The following is a 23406-nucleotide window of genomic DNA, read 5'->3' as shown; positions in this document are numbered from 1 at the left end:
GAATTAGCTTTCGTCCGTGGGTATTTACTATTGCGTCATCATCACCGAGCGAACGGTATATTTCGAAACAATCACAGGGGGACGAGGTCAGTGTATATTGTACGGTTTCCTTTACTAAACCTTGTTCATACGGCCTGTAATCATCGTATCGAAATTTGATAGCCCCATTCAACTTTTCTCAAATGGAAATCTCTCGGGTGTTAAGGTCTGCACATCTGTCCGCATATCCTCGGCCACGTTTCATTGATGACGCTGTATTCGCACACCCCTAGAGCGGTACAACTTTATATACTGATATTATGACCAGGGCTGGACACTACGATTCGAGTACTCTGGTTCGAGTCAATTATCAATTGTAATGATTCGAGTCGGGTAATGAGGGTCAATTTTTTGGTTCTTTATACAAGAGTTATATTTTAACGAAAATCATAGTTTCGATACATAATTTCCGCCGCTGGAGCCTCGTAGCCTGAGTTAGCCATATCACAGCGTCGAAAAACATGTTTTACAAGACTATACGGATATTCATGGGACGAATTTTCTGTGAAGTACTGATTCACGTTCACAATTATGCGAAACGCCGCAAAGAAGTCATTCTCCAGAAATACGACATTATATTGCATAACGTCTAGCTAGTTGATAACCGTTTTGGAAAAAAGCTTGTATCATCCAGCAGTACCATTCTAACAAATTTTGTGCTTTTTTGTTTCAAATACTTTGAAGAAAACAATAATTATTCAAGATAGCAAATGTCGAACAGGTTGATATACGCTACGTCATAGCCTAACCATCCGAAGGCAGTGTTGAATTTTCATTTAAGTCGCCATGATAATAAAGTCGGTGATATTTACACCACATTCCGAGAAGTCAAAACCGCGCACACCCTGTTCGTAGTATTAGGTGTTATGAAAAATAGTTATTCGCAGAGACGACAATGCAAAACCGTTCCATCTAACGTACATGAAGAATGTAATAGTCACACGAATACTAGAGTTCTAATATCGATTGACGCGCCGTTGTAAACCTCATTCTGACAAAATAGGGCCCGGACCCCCTGCCCGGTGTCCAGAGAAAACCGAATGATGATGTAAAAATATTGTGCAAAATCACAACCTCCGCGTTTTCAGTTAAATCTTTGATGTCCATCAAAACGAATACGTAGGGACAACGCCGCACCACGACGGAAACAAAGTGAGCCTAGAAATATGCCAATTTATGTCGTCGTTAGTAGAACCACTGTTTTAGTAGCTTGCAACTGTATTCAATTGGTCAATAACACTGGTCAACACAAAATTTCCAGTTTTGACTTTTGAATGCTGAATTAGAGTAATTTGGGGTCGCTGATTTCAAATTGCGATGTGTGGTCGAATTGATTAAATCTACTGTTTCGGTTCGCGTAAATCCTGTCACATGCAAACAAAACTGTATTAGCTGAGGAGAGACTACGATCAGCCACAGACAAACATTCGCTATATGCTTTTCCGACAAACTGTTGTGTAAACGAGAGAAATTATCACCCACGATTACCATGGAGCATTTCCAACATCGAAATATAAAATGGCCTTTATATCTAACGATTAGAAATTGTGATAGCAGCATCGTCATCTTCTACGTCGCTCAATGAAAGTTGATCAATAAATTAACAAAACATTGATGCTTTGGACACTTCCATGTTCCAACTACCATGACGTGTTGTGTTTGTATTAGATTTAAATGTTTGGATTGTCCCGTAACTGAAATGCATCTTGAATCCTGCATGCCGGTGGTCTACTCGGTGGCACAAATTCTTATTAGGAATAATCTCTTAACCAACTTCTCAATTTTCAGCAAAACAGAATGTTAGTCTCGCTTGATGCACATTTTCTTGCAGTGGACCTTATCTTACTGCTAGCAATACCACCCCACCCAGCATAATTTCATTGATCGCACATAATCTAACAGGTCGTCTAACGGTTGTCTTCACAGTTCACACGGCACAATGAACATGTACCCCCTCGGATGGTGACTTATTACCACATAGCACAAGTGGGCTAATCTAGGATTAGCATATTTTGGAATCGGGAAAGGGGGACACTTCTTCAAAATTTTCAAACTTAAAATACCGGAGAAGCATCTCGAAAAAGTGGTGAATCTTTCCCCTTCGTGATCGGTTGACTGAAAACAAACAACAACAAAAAAGGCATTCTTTCTTGCTCGGCGCCCAAAATACCAAAATACAGTTTTTCCTTTACATTATCACGCCAACTTTCCGGCTCAGCTCCCGAATACCCGCCGAAGCGTTACTTCGGTGCTAATTTACGTTATCTCAGTCGAATTTGACAGTAAATTTGACCAAAATTCTTAAAAAAGAGGACAAAATCTCAAAACGGAGGACATTTAGGCGTAATTTTCGTGAAAATAACATGATGCTATATGTATAAATTTGGTAGACTTCTATTATCTCGAAGCAAATTTTTCATCTGTATTTATTGTCTTGATAATCACCGCCTTCGATTTCATTTGAACGAGTGCCGAAAATATTTCCGCAAAGATAGGTACTGGAGAATGTAATATCAACGTGTGACGTAATATTAACGTGTGGTCGTAACACATATGACACCGAAATTGAAAAACAGAATATTTAATGAGCTCTTATTACGTCCAGCCTAGTCATTTTTATCTAACATCTCATCTTGAAGTTATTCTATGGAATAGTGGGTACATATCACAAGAGAAAATGGATTTCGTGACGAGATTTCAATCCCCTTATTGGGAGAGATTAGAAAAACATCAGGAATTTCAGTAGGCCATTGGCAATTTTGTCAATTAAAATGAGTTTTCACAGAAGGATATTGTATATTCGACAACAATTATTCTAATGATGTGAGTCCTGAGGTTTTAGCAATTATGAAGCGAAACTGTCTCATACTTTCCCTAATTAAAAAAAATACTACAGATTAGGTTATTATTCTTTTTTTCAAATTTAGAGCTTTCGCGGACCCCCTGATAATGCTTCGCGGACCCCCGGTTGAGAACCAATATCCTACACAACTCTGCCGGTGGATCTGATCACAAACATGGACTGAGAAAGGATAAATGTTTGATTGTATTATGTAAAACTACTAATATTAATGACGAAATTGATTAATAAATCAGAAAAAATCAGCAGTTCCATGACATGACCAGTGACCCACTCGCAATTTGGGTGCGTATAGCAAGCCTCTATGATTAAATAGATTAGTCCGGAGTTCGCCAGAAATGGACATAGACGCTCAAACATGGGCATTGGGCGTCCAGCTATAGTTCATTACGACTAGGCCCTGGAATGCGGCCGTAAGTTACAGGAGTAGTCGAAATGCGGCCGAGAATGGCAAAAAGGTTGGCCACCCCTGCGAACATCATATAACCTGGGTAACCTCTAGCTTCATAAAAGAACATAAACATGGATATTATGTGTCGCTACCACTCTCGAAAATTTAACATCACACAGAGACGAAGCGGCTGGGCAGAACGTTCATATCAACTGAATGCGTGCGCTAATATAGAATAGACCTATACTTAGGTAATGCCGCGACGGCGCAATTTATGCAGTCGGCCATCGCGGATATCCTGATTTGAATTTACGAATTCGATGCCAAATTCTTAAGACATTTCATGTCAATTTTGAAATTTTCTTCGCGCATCATGCGACATTGGTCGACTTGTTTTTCGATTTTAATAGTGTGTAGTGTCCTTGTGTCTGAGCCCAGCCAATGCACACATGCGAACCGCGGAGGAAAATGATGCACCCTGTCAAGAAATATACCAATCTGGAATCGTGTACGTGTCGCGAATGAAGGATTATTTGCGCATTTGGTCGATTCCAATTATTATATTTTGGCTATTCCGACAATCCTGATGGGAGTTCAAGAAATAACAACATGCAACAAAGGGATTAAGAACAACCCTAAGATGCATCATCAATAATTATGTGCTCAAACTTTCCATCATCTCTACCAGTAAATCTGATCACCGGGTATGAAGAAGGATTAATATTTGATATAAATATGTGCATTGCAAATTTGCAACTACTAATATCATCGACGAAATTCATTCATTGAGTTGAAATCAACGAATTTTCCAAACGCCTATTCCAATCACTTTTCATAACATTAATATTATCGAGAAACCTGCATTCTCCCCTCAATTTATTTAAATACAGCCAGACAATGCAATGCTGTAAGTTACACATATACGGAATTCAAGCATTGACGCGTGATATTTAAAATACTAATAGAATTGATGCTCTTATGAATAAGGTGAACTGTAAGTATTGATATTTCAAAGTGAATGGAATTTGATTATCCATATCGTCGATTTTTATGGGATTTAGGCAACCGGCTGACATGAGATAATAATAATAAAGTCCGTATTACTATGGACTGTAATTACACCAAAGTATAGGCCTCCATTGTCTCGAAAATCAACAATTAAGGTGTTATGTTACTGGGTATCATTAACGGACCGCGAACGGATTCGGGTCGAGCAATGGACCCCTGTTGTGCGTAACGACGTCATGACCTGAGCACAAAGTAGCCGTATTTACACGTGCAGCGCGTGGTGTATACTGGGGAATTCATGAAATCAGTGACATGTTAGTCAGTGGTTTACAAATTGTAACACACAAATTTACAAATTTATTCGACATAGAGCAAACGATTAGAATATTTAACAAAAAGGGATAAATTTGTGTGCGCTATACTCTAATTTTGTGTATTTCCCCATACGTGGATCCGTGGTAACGGTGGTGACGATCCGCATAAAATCAAACAAACTTCGAGGAAATCAATTTAAAGCTGATAAGCAATGGCAATATTGACGATGATAATTTATGTTGCATGACAATGACAAATATACTTGCATGTAATACGCTCGAATACTTTGATTTGTAGCTTAGCTATACACACAATCAAATACATTTACGTAACCAGCTTGCTACACGCGCGTAAATGTTAACTTCAACTGCGAAAGCGACAGTTCCTTTATTACTTCAAAGACAGAGCTGCAAGACGACAGTGTGCCCAAATATATATCCCTCGTTTTTGCGGACCCACAAGAAGTTAATTCCGGTGCATCGACACCGGTTATCGAGATGCTATACTGAAACTGATCTTGCTGCGTAATATTTCAGGATAAGGACTTGGAGCTCAAATTGAAACTAGTCTGCAATGAATAACAAAATCGCAAATATCAACAAGAATAATATTACAGTCATTCTCTAGAGACCAGACGCGATACGTACGATAAAAAGTCGCTCCACATCAACTTTATGTTGTTAAATCAAGGGTACATAGTAATATACATATTTTAAAAAAACAGCAGTACCAATTAATGGCATTCGTCAGAAACGATTAAAACGATGAGCTTCTTTACAAATATCACCAGAACCGTTCGGTAAGTCGGCATGATGAATTCCAAAATGTCATGAATTGTTCTATGGAAACTGAGTATTCGGTTATGGACTTCGTAGTATTGGTAATAGTGGTCATATACTGTAGAGTACTGCGGTATTATTTCGGATGATTAAGTTCTGAGATTATAGAAAGAAGTTTGATTTGGTATTCAAACTAAGTGACGAAATATTATGCATTGCTTATTGCTCAGTCCTCCAGAACGGAGCTGTAAAATCATCATCGTTCTCACATTCATCAGCGGAATCAATTTCAATTTTACTGAATAACTGTTCAATCTCTTCCATATCGCTGGCACCTTTGAAGTCTTCACTGGTAAACTTAACCCCGCGATACGCCTTGTTTTCCAAGCAGTAAACGAGCAACGATTTCCAATATTTATCGAGACACAAAAGCCGGGGATTCCCGACAATTATCAACAGACCTTGCGCTCTTGTCAGCGCCACGTTGAATCTTTTGGGATCGCATAAGAATCCGAGATGATATTTCGCATCATCCGACAGCCCTTCCTGACTGCTCCGTACAGTGCTAATGATAATCACAGGCCGTTCTTGACCTTGAAATACCTCTACGCTGCCTACGTCGATGCCTGGATATTTTTTAACAGATCTCCTTATTTTCTCACACTGCTTGCGGTACGGAGTAACGACACCTATATCAGCCGGACTTCGTAATTTATGATTACCTTTTTGCGCCGCCATTAGCTTGTCGACATAGATTTCCACTTGTTTAACTTCATCCTGGTTGTAGTATGATGGACTTGATTCGTCACGCATCTCTTTGCCTTCAATGCCGTGAAAGATGATCGGAAAATCTCGGTTCGGCAGCTCATCCCAACTGCACATTCTTGTACGTTTAAATTCGTCAGCGCATACCATCAAATCACCATCGTAAAATTGCTGATTGGATATCTGCAGGATGACTTCGTGAGAACGATAATTGTTAACCAATTTCGTTGCGCACTGTGGATTATACTGACTTGTCGTTTTATCTTTGCGATAAATGTGACAGGTGTCTATCAATCTCTGCAACAGTGACGTTTGAAGGCCGCTTTTTTTCGCAAGTGGGGATCTCACGATCGGACCGAGTTGCTTGGGGTCACCTGCTAAAATTAATTTTCCGTCTTCTGCCAAAATGTTGGACACGGAGACCAAACATTCGGGTTCCAATGCCTGTCCTGACTCATCAATGAATATGCGCTTGAAGTGATTCTTAGGAACATTCATCGAAGCAATACGCCCGGCTGTTGAGAACGTACAAACGATCACTCGATAGTTTAGTAGTTCTAACTCTTGCGGCATGTATATTGTTTCATCTCTGAAGTTGGTGTTGCCTTCTCTTATTTCCTTTGGTACGCTGCTCCAGCTTCGCGAGGCCGCGTATATTCTGATCATTTTATTCTTGTCAATATAATTTGTTAGCTTGGATGCCAGCATGTCACAGGCGTTGTTGCACAAGGCGCAGACAAGTATGTTGTAATTGTACTCTTTATGGGTTTGATATATCGATTCCACCATCGTCACAGTTTTGCCGGTTCCAGGCGGCCCGAAAATAACGTAAATTGGAGGTGTCTTACCCAACACGATATTTTCCACTGCCACACGTTGCTCTTTGTTCGATTCGATGTTTCTGTTCCTCATTATTAGCTTCTTTTTGGGAGTGTACGGTTCGGGAAAAGTTTTAGGAAAAAGCATTTCTGACAGGTGGGAAGCTTTCAACACATGCAAAGCTCTATGCATCAGCCGGAGCGAACGTCGATTAAATGTGAATCTAACACTGAATTTCATGTTGTTTTGAAACGATATCGTTAGTTTTTGATTAAATCCGAGACCCACATGTTGCTGCTCCACATAATGAACAAAGCCTTCATATTCATCCCCATATTCGTTACCGCCACTGTCCAATTTCACGACATAAACGCGGTCGCCAATGAGCAGTGACGGTCTGTTTTCCGCTAAGCCGGGAACGTCCAATTGCAACAAGTAGCTCGGTGGGCTCTTCCTCATAGTCGTCGACTTCATAGTGTAGAATTCTATATCGTCATTGTGTCTAATCTCCTCGATATGAAGAAGCAAATGAAATTTCTCGACATAATTTTCTGTCGACAAATCTTCCGAGACTAATTTGATACTTCTTGAGCCTCCAAACGAAGTCTTCATTTTTAATTTATCCGGTACAAAGTAATGCGGTAGTTTCAACAGTTCATTCTGGCCACCTGACATGAATTTTGGCGGGATCCCCGACACTATATTTCTACTTGAGCGTTTCGAACTCGCTTTGCGGCGTATCTGTTGGTATGTGTCGTTCTCGTAAGTCTTGCGATATTGTTGGCTGTCAATCTGCAAATTGTCATTAATATTTCTGCTTACAGTCGGTTTTGTTGGTGCAATGTCTCGTACAGCACTCAATACCGCCTGTTGCTCCGTGGATCTCTGACCTGATTGCATGCGTGTCTGAACCAAGCTTCTCCCCGATTTCAAACTGTTACATTCCATCCGACTTTGGTCGCAATTTCCAACTGACAGTTTTGGAGTTGCTGATTGATTACCTGTCTTCAAAGCGGAAACAGGGTATTTCAAATCATTTCTTACGCCCTGCTTGCCGACTGAATCAACTTTTACGGGGTAAGATCTATCCTGTTTCGTTTCTTCATGGGTTTTTGGTATGGCCTGTTTTATAGTCCTCGTTCTTCTCGTAACACGAGAGACTGCTTGCGTACGATATCTCCTCAAAAAGCGAACGTCTAACTTGTCATACCATAAGTACGGTGGGTTCCAGCGTGAACCTTTGTACAGAAATGTACTGAAATTTAGCTTCGCTTGCTGGTTAATCTTGAATAGCATGTACCTCTCCCGCAGTTCGCTGCGATGCCATACAACATCGACACGGCTACCGTTTTGGGACAAATACGTCAGGAAATCTCTGTATACTTGCAATAAGTCCGCCATCACAAACGTCCGAGTAATAACTAAATGTCCATCGTGAATTACTGGAATTCATAGAAAAATAATTTTAGTGTCGTTTGCAGTGAATAGCTAATAGAGCCTTCGATCGTGCCAGGACTCTTTTTAGATGGCTGTGTGGCAAGGCCTATATAACCAATATCCGGTTAAGGGGCCTAGTATGCTCCGTTCAAGTCTACATTTTTAAATAGGCAATTGAACAATATGCTCATTGAAATAAACCCGAATATTCTCGGCTGACTGTTGTTTGTAAATAACCGATGAGATCATTGTTGATAACATTGCTCTGCAATCGGTAGAACGCCAGCCCAAGGTTTGGATTTTAAATTATCGAATATGTTGCACATTAGCTTACATTTCACGTCAACTTCACCACTGGCGTAGCAGCGTGTGCTGCCGCCCCTGGCTCTCGCTTAAAATGCCACCCCCTCCCTTTAAGTAGACCGCAGCAAATTTCGAAATATAATGATGTTCAAGCAGTCTTGTCTATAAAAATAATTAGAAATATTATGCCGCGTTCCAGCCTCGCCGTCTCAACGTTAATAAGGCCATAAATAATAAAGACAAGAAATAACGAACGAATGTATTGTGCAAATAGAAAATCAATAGCCGCTTCAAAACTGAGCTTTTCGGGCTTTCGCAGAAGCAAAATCAGCGATAATATCCTCAAATTCAAGTTTTTGAACGTAGTCTCTTTCTATAGACAGAATGGATAAAGCAGATAGCCGACCATCATTCATGGTAGAACGTAAATAAGACTTAATCAGTTTGACGCAGTGCTTTTCAACCTTTTTGAGCTCCGTTCGCACTTGTTTTGTAAAATAAATTTACTTCGCACAAGCTAATCGAAAATTGTTATACAAAAAGAAGATAAAGATAGGCCTGCTTAATAATATTTTGTTCAGATGTGCAACAAACTGGCTACTATGTAACTTAAGCTATCAAGTGTCTCATCAAAAAGGCAACTTTAGTCGCTCGTTTTGCTTTCAATTATTTCACTAAAACCCTTCTCGGCCAAACAATGTTGTTCGGAATTTGTACAAGAACGTCTACTTGCTTGGATGGCCAGGTCTTAAAATCTGTTCTGCACTCCTATCCAAAATACGGCGTATTTTTCGGGAGTGAAAAATGCTTGCAGGCAGAAATCGTTTTTGAGAGCTGACACAAAGGTCCCGCGAGGCTCCAGTTTGTCGAAAGGATGAAAAACCCACGTGTTTGTGTTGAGGCTTTTGCCTTATTTCTTCAGAACATAAGGTGCAAAACGATCAAGGAGAGTAGGCACATTAGAGCTCGCTACCTGATGATACGTTGCTCCAACTTCTATCTCGTAAGTTTGTGAAAAGGGCAAATAACTCACGATACTGTGTGTTCTACTTTTTAGCTCAATCTAACTTGATAATTGATGACAGTATAATAACGGGAAAGCAGCTTTTTGACTATACCACCAAAATCTGAGTTTTTGTGGCATCTCGCGACCCGAGCCTCAGCAATGAAAAGGAATATATTTTTAATATTACAGTAGTACCGGTATGCTACGATTTTACGGGCATGTATGACATACAGAATCCGCACACCACAATTTTACCCAACACAGCTCTACAAAACATCTCTGACGCACGCGATTTCAAATTAGAGCGAATTAAATTCCTCTGCGTATCGCAGTTGTACTACTGTTTACTCAGATTGCAAGAACGGGACTATTTCGTGTTTACAACGAAGCATATTCAATCCATCTCGAAAGGTTTGGCCATCCAGCATTAGTCATTTTTAGACCAAGGTTTTGTCGCCGCTTTTGTTTTTTGCACCGCATTTTATCAGCGGTTTGTTCGCCAAAATTTTACGTCTTCACGTGCCCCGACGCAGAAGGGGTTGGCATCTCATAGGCCTGAGCTCGCTCGTTGCACACCCCTACACTCGTTCATCCCAATGGTCTTCGACCATGTTTTCCAGAAAAAAAAAAACAGTGTCGGACAAATCTTATCATGAATTCTCATGATGAAGCCACATTTAATGCGTGTCTCGCTTATTGGCTACAGTACCTTACACAGTGACCTTGGATATGTGAAAACGGTCGCAGAATTTTTTGCAATAAATTCAATAAATATTACATAGATCAGTGGTCGGGAACCTTTTTTGTCCGAAGAGCCATATTGGCCCTATTTTTTCAATGTCAACTCCCAAAGAGCCATACATGCCAATCAACTGTTACGTCACAATTGAAAATTCATGACGTCATGGTTGCACTAATTCGAACTCACTATATGGGATTCCTCGTGTGTGCCATATTTTCTCTGTAAAAAACTGGTATATATTGTTCGGAAATAAAGCTCGAAACCAGAGGTAAGGCACTGGCGGGCTAAGCCTCACCATTGATAACGCAATCCATCGTAAGTAGCTTAGAATTTATTATAACTTATATCAATCGAATGTAACTGTCACAATGATTCGGAAAATCGAAATACTTATCGACTTCTCAATTCTCAAAGTATTCGGTTGTAACATAACGTTGCGCTACACGCCTACATTTTATCGCTAGTACTACTCAGAGCTTTACTTACCAATCAAGAACGTGGATAGCTATGGCGTTGTTTGTGACTTGAGTTTGCAATTATGAATGTCACATCCACAACAGTTCATTTCGCGCCGTAGATCAGGAAGACAATGTGTATTTGAAAACTGCATTTTGAAATGGGCGTCGCCATGTATGCTATGCTTTTTGATTAAATCAACGTACCACACAATTAAAGATTTCGAGTCGAGTACATAGAATTCGCGAGTGATATTGGCCGTCGGCGTGACGTAAATTTGAGGACTTTGAAAAGAGGTGGTCCGAGCCCATAAACCCGAAGACGGCATTGTCTTTACCTCTCAAAGACGTGTTTATACTGCCACGAGACAAATTATTCTGGACGTGATGAAAATTTACCAACAGGTCGATGCAATATTGATCAATTCAGTACAAAAATAAATATTTGGCAAAGAGCCATATCTTATACCCAAAAGAGCCATATATGGCTCGCGAGCCATAGGTTCCCGACCACTGACATAGATATTAACAGATAGCTCTGGCACGGTGTCGACCCAAAATTATACGCTTTGCGGTCCATACGTTAATAACCCTCATAGGGGTAAAAATTTGCGCTGCAGTAACTTGCAAATGTGAGTCTGAAATGATGCTATTTACTACTATCCTCGTGCCTCGTGCCGATCGAACAGTTATACGAAAATATGATAATTGTTTAGCGAAAGAAAGCAGAAAGTCAGTTTGACGTCATTTTTGCAGCCTGTCGTAGGCTCAGGTTGGCCGATATACTGTATGTCTGCCACACTAGAGAATGTGGAAATCTCCATACTGCCACTATACACCAGCTTCCAAACCAGGCTTTCGGTTACGTAATAATGATAGTGCGGGAATATTAATTCACTACAACTTGTGAGAGTTGCGATTAGTGGTACGACGTATTAAGTTTTTACAATTGCGTCGAAACTAGAAATGTTACACTGATCTTAAATTTTCTATTAGGTTTATTTGAATTATTGCACCTCAGAAAAGTAAACATTTAATCACGATTTTCATTCGCACTTGATCCGGATTTTCATGCGCACCACCTTCGTCATTCGCATTGCAATTTTTTTCATTCGCATCAGTGCGAACCGTCACATAGGTTGAAAAGCACTGAGTTTGAGCTTTGAGAAGCTCTTCCCACACCTCGCAATTGAAACGCCAATGGTCAGATAAATGTTCAGACACAAGCATAAATATGGTGTCGAATCAAGTAGCTTTGCATTAACTAATCACTGTAAAACATCAAACGCTGTTGCACTACGATCAAACTTGATTTCACTGCTCCGCACCAGCCTCCTAAATCTGTCAATTTCCGCATCTTACTTCAAAAAGTCCACCTCGTCGTCATAAGTGCTTTTGAAAGCGCAGGTGAATAAATTGCGACTTTCGCTTCGCAGCAGCGCGTGGGGATTCAAAAATCCAAACATAACATTTAAGTGGTTATGCCGGTAAACCTAGTTTCAGCTTCAAGTTTAAATCTGCCCAAAGCTTGAAACATGCATCGTGCATTCTGAATCGCTTCTAGAATACTATGAGCGTCACTTCGTGTAGTAAAATTTTCATTGGGATCACCTAGTTCCTCAAGAGCATCCAAAACCTCATCAAAACTTGCTTGAAGGGCTTTTACAGCGGCGTGATGTGCGCTCCATCGCCTATCAATCACTCGCTTCTGCATTTGACATTATCATGGTCAACTGGTCATTGCATTGCGGCGCTCCGATTGCAGGAACAATCGGCCTGGCGGCTTTCTCGGAATGGTTCCATTGCCATGTTAACATATCGTGTTTTCGGAATCAGCGCGACACTAGATTTCGATTGAGATCAGTTTGATTAAATTTAGATGACGGGACGTCAGCTATAGGACTACCAGTTACGCTGCTTTTATCCGGCTTTGTGCACTGCGCAGCCTCATTTTTTCGCCCCCTTAAAAGCCTGCCACCCCTGGCGCAGAGCCAGAACCGCCAAGTGGCTGCTACGCTACACAATTAAAGTCACTCCCAGGCTACGCTTTACCCTATTATACACCTGCCTATAGCCTACGCAGCAGTCATGATATCGCCACGGGATCGTGACTTAGTTCTCTTTTACGCATCATTGCATCTATGTATTCCGTGGCCTCTATATACCTGTGCTTGCTGAAATATCCGAGATTTATTAATGTCCTTGACTCTCAGGATTGTCGCAGCTTTACCAATTTCGATTCAGGTAACCATTTGTATGATTATATAAAGTCGACATCATATCTTTTCCGTGGCATTTTGATATCGATTAGTATCGAAATTGAGGGACAGCGTGGTCACGGGGACAGTTATGGCAATAATATATCTAACTACATCCCGGCAAGTCTTTCCCACATTTTTCGCTGTGCCTAACGCGGTATATTGGATAAAAGTGTTACAAAAAGTTGAAATTATATAACTCTAGACCTGTTGCGTGGTCATATTTAGGTCTTGAGCTTCAAATCGTATAGTCAAACTCGAATCACGACTCTAATTTCATTTACATAGAATAGGAAAACTGAAATTTACTAGAAATTCCATGTCCAGTCCAAGTCCTGCCCACTGCAGCTCTCAACCTCTCAGCTCACTTCGCCAGAATCAACGGACGAACTGCCCTATATACTTTCCGCACACAATAGCATGTCACGGCATGTCGCAGCGAAGTCGCGAATTGACCTCCACAGGCTTGGTGGTATTTGCTTACTGTTCCACCTAGTTACCCTGCTAAGTTCACTAAACATTAATAATGCCTATTCCCTATCGATAGAGCGTCTGCCGACATACCCAGATATGATTATTTTGGAATATGCCAAAAATACCAAAACTAGTTTATTTATGGTATTTTCCAGATTTTATTTCGGGCAGGTTTGACAGCGCCATGTATTCATAGTTGTATACCCGAATGAACCAAGGAAACGCTTTAATCCAGGGGTGGACAAACTACGGCAGTTCGCTGTTCTTTGTTAGATTTAATGTGTTGAGACTTCATGTGCAGCTCACCTGTTGGTGTATGCGTTTCGGGGTGTGTTTTCGGAAAAAGCATAGCATCCAAGCGAGATGGTTCCAAGTTGTCCAGAGCTGCGTGCATTAGCCAGGGCGATCGTCGATTGAAAGTGAATCGAACACTGAAAGTCATATCGTCATGAAACGATTGCAATAGTCCGTTGTGGAATCCTAACCCAACTGAATTTTGCTCAATATAGTGAACGAAGCCTTCGTATGTAGGCTCACGTTCAAGACCGTCGCTGTCTAATAGCATAACGTACACACTATCTCCAACTAGCAACGAAGGTCTGCCTGCGGCTAATCCTGGTACCTTGAGATGTAACAGAGCTCCTTTGTCATTACATTTTTTTTTGCTGGATTCATATTGAAACTCTTAATCTCTTTTTTGTAGTGGAGCTCTTCAACGTGAAGAAGTAAATGAAATTTTTCAACGTAATTTATTGCCGTCAGTTCTGTTGAAAGTTGCGGATTGAGTTCCAGGCTACTATTCAAATACTGCTCCTCGATTTTCAGCGGTATATTGTAGTGCGGTAATGGATTATCGTTTGGCCTTCCTGCCATTGATTCGGGTTTGCGACCACGCACAATATTATCCCCGTCAAATACATGGTTCGCTCCACTGTACCTCTGCTGCATGTTAAGTTTACTCCTATGTACCATATGGGAGTTATTACTCTCGACTTGTCTCGTCGACCGTGTTGGTGCATCATCTGGAATGCACCTCCAGTTTTCTTGTCGTTTGACGAATGTTTGAATTACGTTGTGCGATTGTCTCCACGGAGGTGAACTGCTGTATTTCACAAGGTTTTCCGGAATTTGGGGATATCTCGCTCTACTAGTTGAAGCGGATTGATGAGTCACATTTTCATTTTTGGTTGAATAGGTTTTTGTCGCGGCACCGGCTCGGCAGTCGACCCGTGTTTGACACACCCGTCCTTCTCGAACACGTGAGTGCTGTTCCTTCGCGACTGCGTTGCTTGCAAAAGTATCGGTCGGAGTTTCGGGAGAAAATTGAACTACACTCTTGTCATACCGTAACAGTGGCGGATACAACTGTGAGCTCTCCTTGAGAAATGTACTGTACGCGATTCGGACATATTGTCGCTCTTTTTTAAATGACATATAGATGTTTCCTAATTCAACACGACGATATTTGCCGAACGTTACGTATTCTCCACCGAAACGGACAGCTAAGTATGCCTTGAAATCTCTGTTTATTTGAAATAGTAATTTATCGTACTCCTCCATTACAAGACGGGTTGTTCCGTACCGAGTTCCGCAATACTATATAACGCCGAAACCAGACGTTCACTTGTAATTGTAGACCGATTAAATAGGAACTCCACAGCGTGATGCTTCAGCCAAACACTACATTAAGTGTATGTCATAACAGTCTTGACAACATATGACCAGCAGCATTTGCGACACAAGAATAAGCATTCGTCCGTGGGTATTTACCATTGCGTCATCATTACCGAGCGAACGGTATATTTCGAAACAATCACGGGGGGACGAGGTCACTGTATATTGTACGGTTTCCTTTACTAAACCTTGTTCATACGGCCTGTAATCATCGTATCGAAATTTGATAGCCCCATTCAACTTTTCTCAAATGGAAATCTCTCGGGTGTTAATGTCTGCACATCTGTCCGCATACTCTCGGCCACGTTTCATTGTTGACGCTGTATTCGCACACCCCAAGAGCGGTACAACTTTATATACTGATATTATGACCAGGGCTGGACACTACGATTCGAGTACTCTGGTTCGACTCAATTATCAATTGTAATGATTCGAGTCGGGTAATGAGGGTCAATTTTTTGGTTCTTTATACGAGAGTTATACATTTGGTTCAATTCCAACCAGTGGAAGCGGAGTTATTGCTGTCGAAAAATTTGAATTTGAATAAAATAGTATTTACGGTGACCGATTCTTTGTTTATTTATTATAGTTGTGCTCACCGTAAATACAATTTTATTCAAATCCAAATTTTTGGACGGCAATGACTCCGCTTCCACTGGTTGGAATTGAACCAAATTTGGTGAGCATCGTTTCTATAGACAGCCTAACACTTTCATGGGGTGAACAGAAAATTTTCAAATTTTTTATTGTTTATTTTTATATCATAAATAGAAACTTACTTCTCCTGTAGCAAAGCGGTTACTGGCTGGAATTGAACCAAATTTTGTGTGTAGGCTAGGGCTCTTCAAAAATGACTTTTTTCCTCAAATCGTACTGGCTACTTGGTAAAATTGTTAGGTTACCTAATTTAGGCCTACACACAAAATTTGGTTCAATTCCAGCCAGTAACCGCTTTGCTACAGGAGAAGAAAGTCTCTATTTATTATATAAAAACACATAATAAAAAATTTGAAAATTTTCTGTTCACCCCATGAAAGTGTTAGGCTGTCTATAGAAACGATGCTCATTTTTTTTTTATGCGGCTCTCCGGAAACCCAGACCATCGCAGGCCCTCTCTACATCTGGTATAGGTGCCTGCTCCGGTCTGGGGGTTTTGAAGTTCTTCTTTGTATTTTTTATATTTTCTAACTAAGGAGGTTGAACAGTATTCAAATTAATGTAATGGTTTCTTTTTTTTTCTCTTTTTCATTTCTCTAGTTAGTTCTCAGTAGTTACTACCCTGACGCATCTCAACGGGAGAAAGTTGGTTCTCCCGTGGCTTACTTTTTTGGGGGTTTTGGTCTCTATTTTCCTCCCCATTTTGGGCCCTCTTTGTTATTTTCCTACTCTATCGAGTTTTCTCTCTATATTTTTGACTATTTTTGATACGTGTTTGTTGTTTTCTTCGTTTTCTAGTCGTTTTTTGACTTTTCGTAGGATTTTCATCTCCAATCCTTCATTTTCTATTCCTTTATTTTCTATTTTTTTGTTATCAATATCGAGAGCAATCTTCAGGTTTATTATCGTCTTTTTCATAATCGATGCAATGATCCAGTTAATTTTTTCTTTTCCGGTGTTGTACATTATTGAGTCATTGTCTAGTTCGAGTCCTAGCGTTTTTTCGATTTTTTCTTTAATATCTGCAATATATTCACAATCAGTGAATATATGTTTTGCACAGTCGTTACTCGAATTACAAAATTTGCAGTTCAGGAGTAATTTCCTGCCGTTTTTGTCCTCTGTTATATTCCGCCTTCTTTTTTTCTGTCCGAATATGTATCTGTCATGTGCCGCCCGATAATTAATGATCATTTCACTATTAGTTATCATATTCTTCCCAAAACACTTGGTTCTGGTTATTTTTGTCCATTTTATTTTCTTTCCGTGTTGTGTTCGGAGTTCTATCTCATTTTCTTTGAGATCTTTTATTCCTTTATACAATTCTTTGTGGGAGCTCTCTGTCCACTCTTCCTCTTTCCATCCGATTTTTTTTTGCCAATTCTATGCTATCCACCCAACTTTTTGGTGTAGGATATTTGTGTGTTTCGTTATTATTATAGAGGTTGGGTCGGATGGCTTTTATTTTTGTTCCGACCTCATATATGGCATATTTATGCCATATTTCGGTCGGTTTTTCCAGATTTTTGAGTATCGCGATCTTTTCGAGTTCTACTGCTTTGACTCGTGACTCAATATCCGGGATTCGGAGTCCGCCTTTTTCTCTTTCGGCGATCAGCGTTTTACGTGATATTGCCTCCATTTTGTGGGGGAGCCATAGGAATTTAAAGTATATATTTTCGAGTTCCTTCAGGTCTTCCTTCATTATACAGGATTTTAGTTGTGGCCAAGGAGTTCAAGATGGCTTTTTTTCCCATCCAGGTCAATTTTCTGTACCTGTAGGCCATCAGGGTTCGTACTATTTTCAATCTGTTCTCGGTCCAAGTTTGATTGTACTGGTTTTTTCCGAAATATTGGCCCAATATTCTAATCCGTTCTTTTTTCTGATTCTCGAATCTTCCTATTCTAGTTCCTGTTCTCGGGTTTATGTGTAATATTTCTGTTTTTGCTGGGTTTAATTTTTGCCCGGTTGCCCGTTCATATTTTTGAAATTCTCTGAATACGGCTTCCATATCCTCCTCCCTCCCAAGGTAGCATGTAATATCATCGGCGTATTGTTGTAATTTTATACTTTCCCTGCCGATTTTGAAAGGTCTTATTTTTTCGTTTTTCATTATTTTTCTGGCTAGGGGGTCACAGCTGATGGCATATAAACACAGGCTCACCGGATACCCCTGCCTTATCCCCCTTTTGATGTTAATGGGTTCTTTTAGGGTGAGCACAACTATAATAAATAAACAAAGAATCGGCCACGATAAATACTATTTTATTTAAATCCAATTTTTTCAATGGCAATAACTCCGCTTCCACTGGTTGGAATTGAACCAAATTTGGTGAGCATCGTTTCTATAGACAGCCTAACACTTTCATGGGGTGAACAGAAAATTTTCATGTTTTTTATTATTTATTTTTAAATAAATAGAAACTTTCTTCTGTAGCAAAGCGGTTACTGTCTGGAATTGAACCAAATTTTGTGTGTAGGCTTAAATTAGGTAACCTAACAATTTAATCAAGTAGCCAGTACGATTTGAGAAAAAAAGTCATTTTTGAAGAGCCCTAGTGTAGGCTTAAATTAGGTAACCTAACAATTTTATCAAGTAGCCAGTACGATTTGAGAAAAAAAGTCATTTTTGAAGAGTCCTAATAAACAACCACAGGACTTCATATCCTAGTCGCGCGAAGCGCGAAAACTTTTTCATATTACTGAATGAATTTCGTCATTAATATTAGTATAGTTTCAAATATTACTATCAAATATTTATCCTCTCTTAGTCCACGTCATCAAATTTACCGGAAGAGTTAATGCAGGAAGTTTCTTAAGAAATTTAGGGAAGTTAATGCTGCACTGCATCTTTGGGTGGGCCAATTCTTAATAGTCCCTTTGACTAGAACACGATTGCAAATTGATATTTCTTTATGGGGCGCAACATTTTCCTCTGCTGTTCGTATTTTCACTGTGAGGCTCAGATTACAAAGGACACTGATATGTTAAAATCCCTTATCAACTCGCATTGAACCGCGAGTAGCAAGAATAATTTCAACCTCTTATTAATTTGGGAGTCTGCATTTCAAAATGCTTTAGTAATCGTTCTTCCGAAATTTCAAATTAGGTCGCGGGCCGCAAAATATGACCTTGCGGGCCGCGTGTTGGTGACCCCTGACGTAAATCCTGTCACATGCAAACAAAACTATATTGGCTGAGGATAGACTACGATCAGCCACAGACAAACATTCGCTATATGCTTTTCCGACAAACTGTTGTGTAAACGAGAGAAATTATCACCCACCATTACCATGGAGCATTTCCAACATCGAAATATAGAACGGCCTTTATATCTAACGATTGGAAATTGTGATAGCAGCATCGTCATCTTCTACGTCACTCAATGAAAGTTGATCAATAAATCAACAAAACATTGATGCCATGGACACTTCCAAGGTCCAACTAATTTGAAGTGTTGTGTTTGTATTAGATTAAAATGTTTGGATTGTCCCGTAACTGAAATGCCTCTTGAATCCTGCATACCGGTGGTCTACTCGGTGGCCCAAATTCTTATTAGGAATAATCTCTTAACCAACTTCTCGCTTTTTAGCAAAACAGAATGTTAGTCTCGTTTGATGCGCATTTTCTTGCTGTGGACCTTATCTTACTGCTAGCAATACCAGCACACCTAGCATAGTTTCATTTATCACGCATAATCTTAACAGGTCGTCTAACGGTTGTCTTCGCAGTTCAAACGGCACAACGAACATGTACCCCCTTGGATGGTGACTTATTACCTCATAGCACAAGTGGGCTAATCTAGGATTACCATAATTTGGAATCGGGAAAGGGGGACACTTCTTCAGAATTTTCAAACTTAAAATACCGGAGAAACATCTTGAAAAAGTGGTAAATCTTTCCCCTTCGTGATCGGTTGACTGAAAACAAACAACTCGGCTCGGCGCCCAAAATACCAAAATTCACTTTTTCCTTTACAATATCAGGTCAACTTTCCGGCTCAGCTCCCGAAATACCCGCCGGAGCGTTACTTCGGTGCTAATTTACGTTACATCAGTCAGTCGAATTTGACAGTAAATTTGACCAAAATTCTCAAAAAGAGGACAAAATTTAGGTGTCCTCGGAGGACATTTTTAAAAGCCTGAAAAAGAAGGACAAATCCCCCTAAGAGGACGTACGGTAACTCTGGCTCGGGGGTGGCCAACCTGCGGCCGTAGAAGGAAATTTGTGCGGCCGTGAACTCGTAATTCAATTAGTGGGTGATGGCGGCCGTCGACATGCAATTGTAATTGACGAATTGACTCCCGATTTCATGAGAGATTTTAATTAATCTAGGAATTTTCTTCGCGCTGCGCGGAATTCAATGTGACTTCATTTTTAGACTGTAATATAGTAGCGCACTTTGCAATTAGAGCCCCACATTACATGTTGGAACGGCAGAGTAAAATAATACGCCCTATATAGAAACACCAACTCGGAATCGTGTACTCCTCACTATACCGACAAGACAATCCTGATGGGAGGTCAAGAAATAACAACATGCAGCAAAGTGACTAATATAAATTGGCAAACTCGAAGATGCATCATCACATCTAACTTGCCGTAAATTTTCGAAAACACCCCCTACTTCAGTGGCTCTCAACCTTTTTGTCTTGCGGACCCCGTTTAGACCTTCATGGAGCTCCGCGGACCCTCTCAAGTATTCGTTCAACATTAGCCCAATTATCGCGCAGTCGTCATGTATCTTGCGCAATTATTGACTGTATAGGCTCGTGAGATACAGCCACAAAATTAAATTTCGTGAAAATAACATGATGCTATATGTAGAAATTTGGTAGACTTCTATTATCTCGAAGCGAATATTTCATCTGTATTTATTGTCTTGAAAATCCCCGCCTTCGATTTCATTGGAACGAGTGCCGAAAATATTTCCGCAAAGATAGGTGCTGGAGAATGTAATATCAACGTGTGACGTAATATTAACGTGTGGTCGTAACATGTATGACACCGAAATTGTAAAACAGAATATTTAATGAACTTTTATTACGTCCAGCCTAGTCATTTTTATCGAACATCTCATCTTGAAGTTATTCCATGGAATAGTGGTTATATATCACAGGAGAAAATGGATTTCGTGACGAGATTTCAATCCCGTTATTGGGAGAGATTAGAAAAACATCAGGAATTTCAGTAGGCCATTGGCAATTTTGTCAATTAAAATGAGTTTTCACAAAAGGATATTGTATATTCGACAACAATTATTCTAATGATGTGAGTCCTGAGGTTTTAGCAATTATGAAGCGAAACTGTCTCATACTTTCCCTAATTAAAAAAAATACTACAGATTAGGTTATTATTCTTTTTTTCAAATTTAGAGCTTTCGCGGACCCCCTGATAATGCTTCGCGGACCCCCGGTTGAGAACCAATATCCTACACAACTCTGCCGGTGGATCTGATCACAAACATGGACTGAGAAAGGATAAATGTTTGATTGTATTATGTAAAACTACTAATATTAATGACGAAATTGATTAATAAATCAGAAAAAATCAGCAGTTCCATGACATGACCAGTGACCCACTCGCAATTTGGGTGCGTATAGCAAGCCTCTATGATTAAATAGATTAGTCCGGAGTTCGCCAGAAATGGACATAGACGCTCAAACATGGGCATTGGGCGTCCAGCTATAGTTCATTACGACTAGGCCCTGGAATGCGGCCGTAAGTTACAGGAGTAGTCGAAATGCGGCCGAGAATGGCAAAAAGGTTGGCCACCCCTGCGAACATCATATAACCTGGGTAACCTCTAGCTTCATAAAAGAACATAAACATGGATATTATGTGTCGCTACCACTCTCGAAAATTTAACATCACACAGAGACGAAGCGGCTGGGCAGAACGTTCATATCAACTGAATGCGTGCGCTAATATAGAATAGACCTATACTTAGGTAATGCCGCGACGGCGCAATTTATGCAGTCGGCCATCGCGGATATCCTGATTTGAATTTACGAATTCGATGCCAAATTCTTAAGACATTTCATGTCAATTTTGAAATTTTCTTCGCGCATCATGCGACATTGGTCGACTTGTTTTTCGATTTTAATAGTGTGTAGTGTCCTTGTGTCTGAGCCCAGCCAATGCACACATGCGAACCGCGGAGGAAAATGATGCACCCTGTCAAGAAATATACCAATCTGGAATCGTGTACGTGTCGCGAATGAAGGATTATTTGCGCATTTGGTCGATTCCAATTATTATATTTTGGCTATTCCGACAATCCTGATGGGAGTTCAAGAAATAACAACATGCAACAAAGGGATTAAGAACAACCCTAAGATGCATCATCAATAATTATGTGCTCAAACTTTCCATCATCTCTACCAGTAAATCTGATCACCGGGTATGAAGAAGGATTAATATTTGATATAAATATGTGCATTGCAAATTTGCAACTACTAATATCATCGACGAAATTCATTCATTGAGTTGAAATCAACGAATTTTCCAAACGCCTATTCCAATCACTTTTCATAACATTAATATTATCGAGAAACCTGCATTCTCCCCTCAATTTATTTAAATACAGCCAGACAATGCAATGCTGTAAGTTACAAATATACGGAATTCAAGCATTGACGTGTGATATTTAAAATACTAATAGAATAGATGCTCCTATAAATCAGGCGAACTGTTAAAGGAATTTCGCGACTGAATTTCCTATCAAGTGAATGCTGCGTGTTTAACCTGTATAAGTATTGATAATTGAAAGTGAATGGAATTTGATCCTCCATATCATCGATTTTTTATGGGATTTAGGCTACCGGCTGACATGAGATAATAATAATAAAGTCCATATTACTATGGACTGTAATTACACCAAAGTATAGGCCTCAATTGTCTAGAAAATCAACAATTGAGGTGTTATGTTAGTGGGTATCATTAACGGAACGCGAACGGATTCGGGTCGAGCAATGGACCCCTATTGTGCGTAACAACGTCATGACCTGAGCACAAAGTAGCCGTGGTGTATACTGTAGAATTCATGAAATCAGTGACATGTTAGTCAGTGTTTTACAAATTGTATCACACAAATTCACAAATTTATTCGACGTAGAGCAAACGATTAAAATATTTAACAAATACTGATGAATTTGTGTGCGCTATCTCTAATTTTGTGTATTTCCCTATACGTGGATCCGTGGTAACGGTGGTGACGCTTCGCATAAAATCAAACAAACTTCGGGGAGATCAATTTAAAGCTGATAAGCAATGGCAATATAGATGATGGTAATTGATGTTGCGTGACAATGAAAAAATATACTTGCTTGTAATACGCCCGAATAGTTTGATTTGTAGTTTAGCTATACACACAATCAAATAAATACATTTACGTAACCAGCTTGCTACACGCGCGTAAATG

General features: G+C 40.0%; 1 protein-coding gene across 1 annotated transcript; it reads right to left on the bottom strand.

Annotated features, from left to right (window-relative positions):
• Nucleotides 1-4289: 4289 nt before the first annotated feature.
• Nucleotides 4290-8864, bottom strand: LOC145459271 (putative helicase mov-10-B.1). The gene has a single exon (XM_080337924.1). It carries the CDS (start codon nt 8375-8377, stop codon nt 5612-5614), a length of 2766 nt encoding a protein of 921 aa, XP_080194050.1. The 5' UTR covers nt 8378-8864; the 3' UTR covers nt 4290-5611.
• Nucleotides 8865-23406: the final 14542 nt, after the last annotated feature.

Source organism: Botryllus schlosseri, chromosome 16 (genome assembly GCF_051294905.1).
Source record: "Botryllus schlosseri isolate E-star chromosome 16, Bs_hap1, whole genome shotgun sequence".
Lineage (NCBI taxonomy): Eukaryota > Metazoa > Chordata > Ascidiacea > Stolidobranchia > Styelidae > Botryllus > Botryllus schlosseri.
This window is presented reverse-complemented; position numbering and strand designations above follow the sequence as displayed.

Coding starts and splice junctions, on each gene's coding strand:
- LOC145459271 (XM_080337924.1), bottom strand. CDS start 8,377: ATGGCGGACTTATTGCAAGTATACAGAGATTTCCTGACGTATTTGTCC.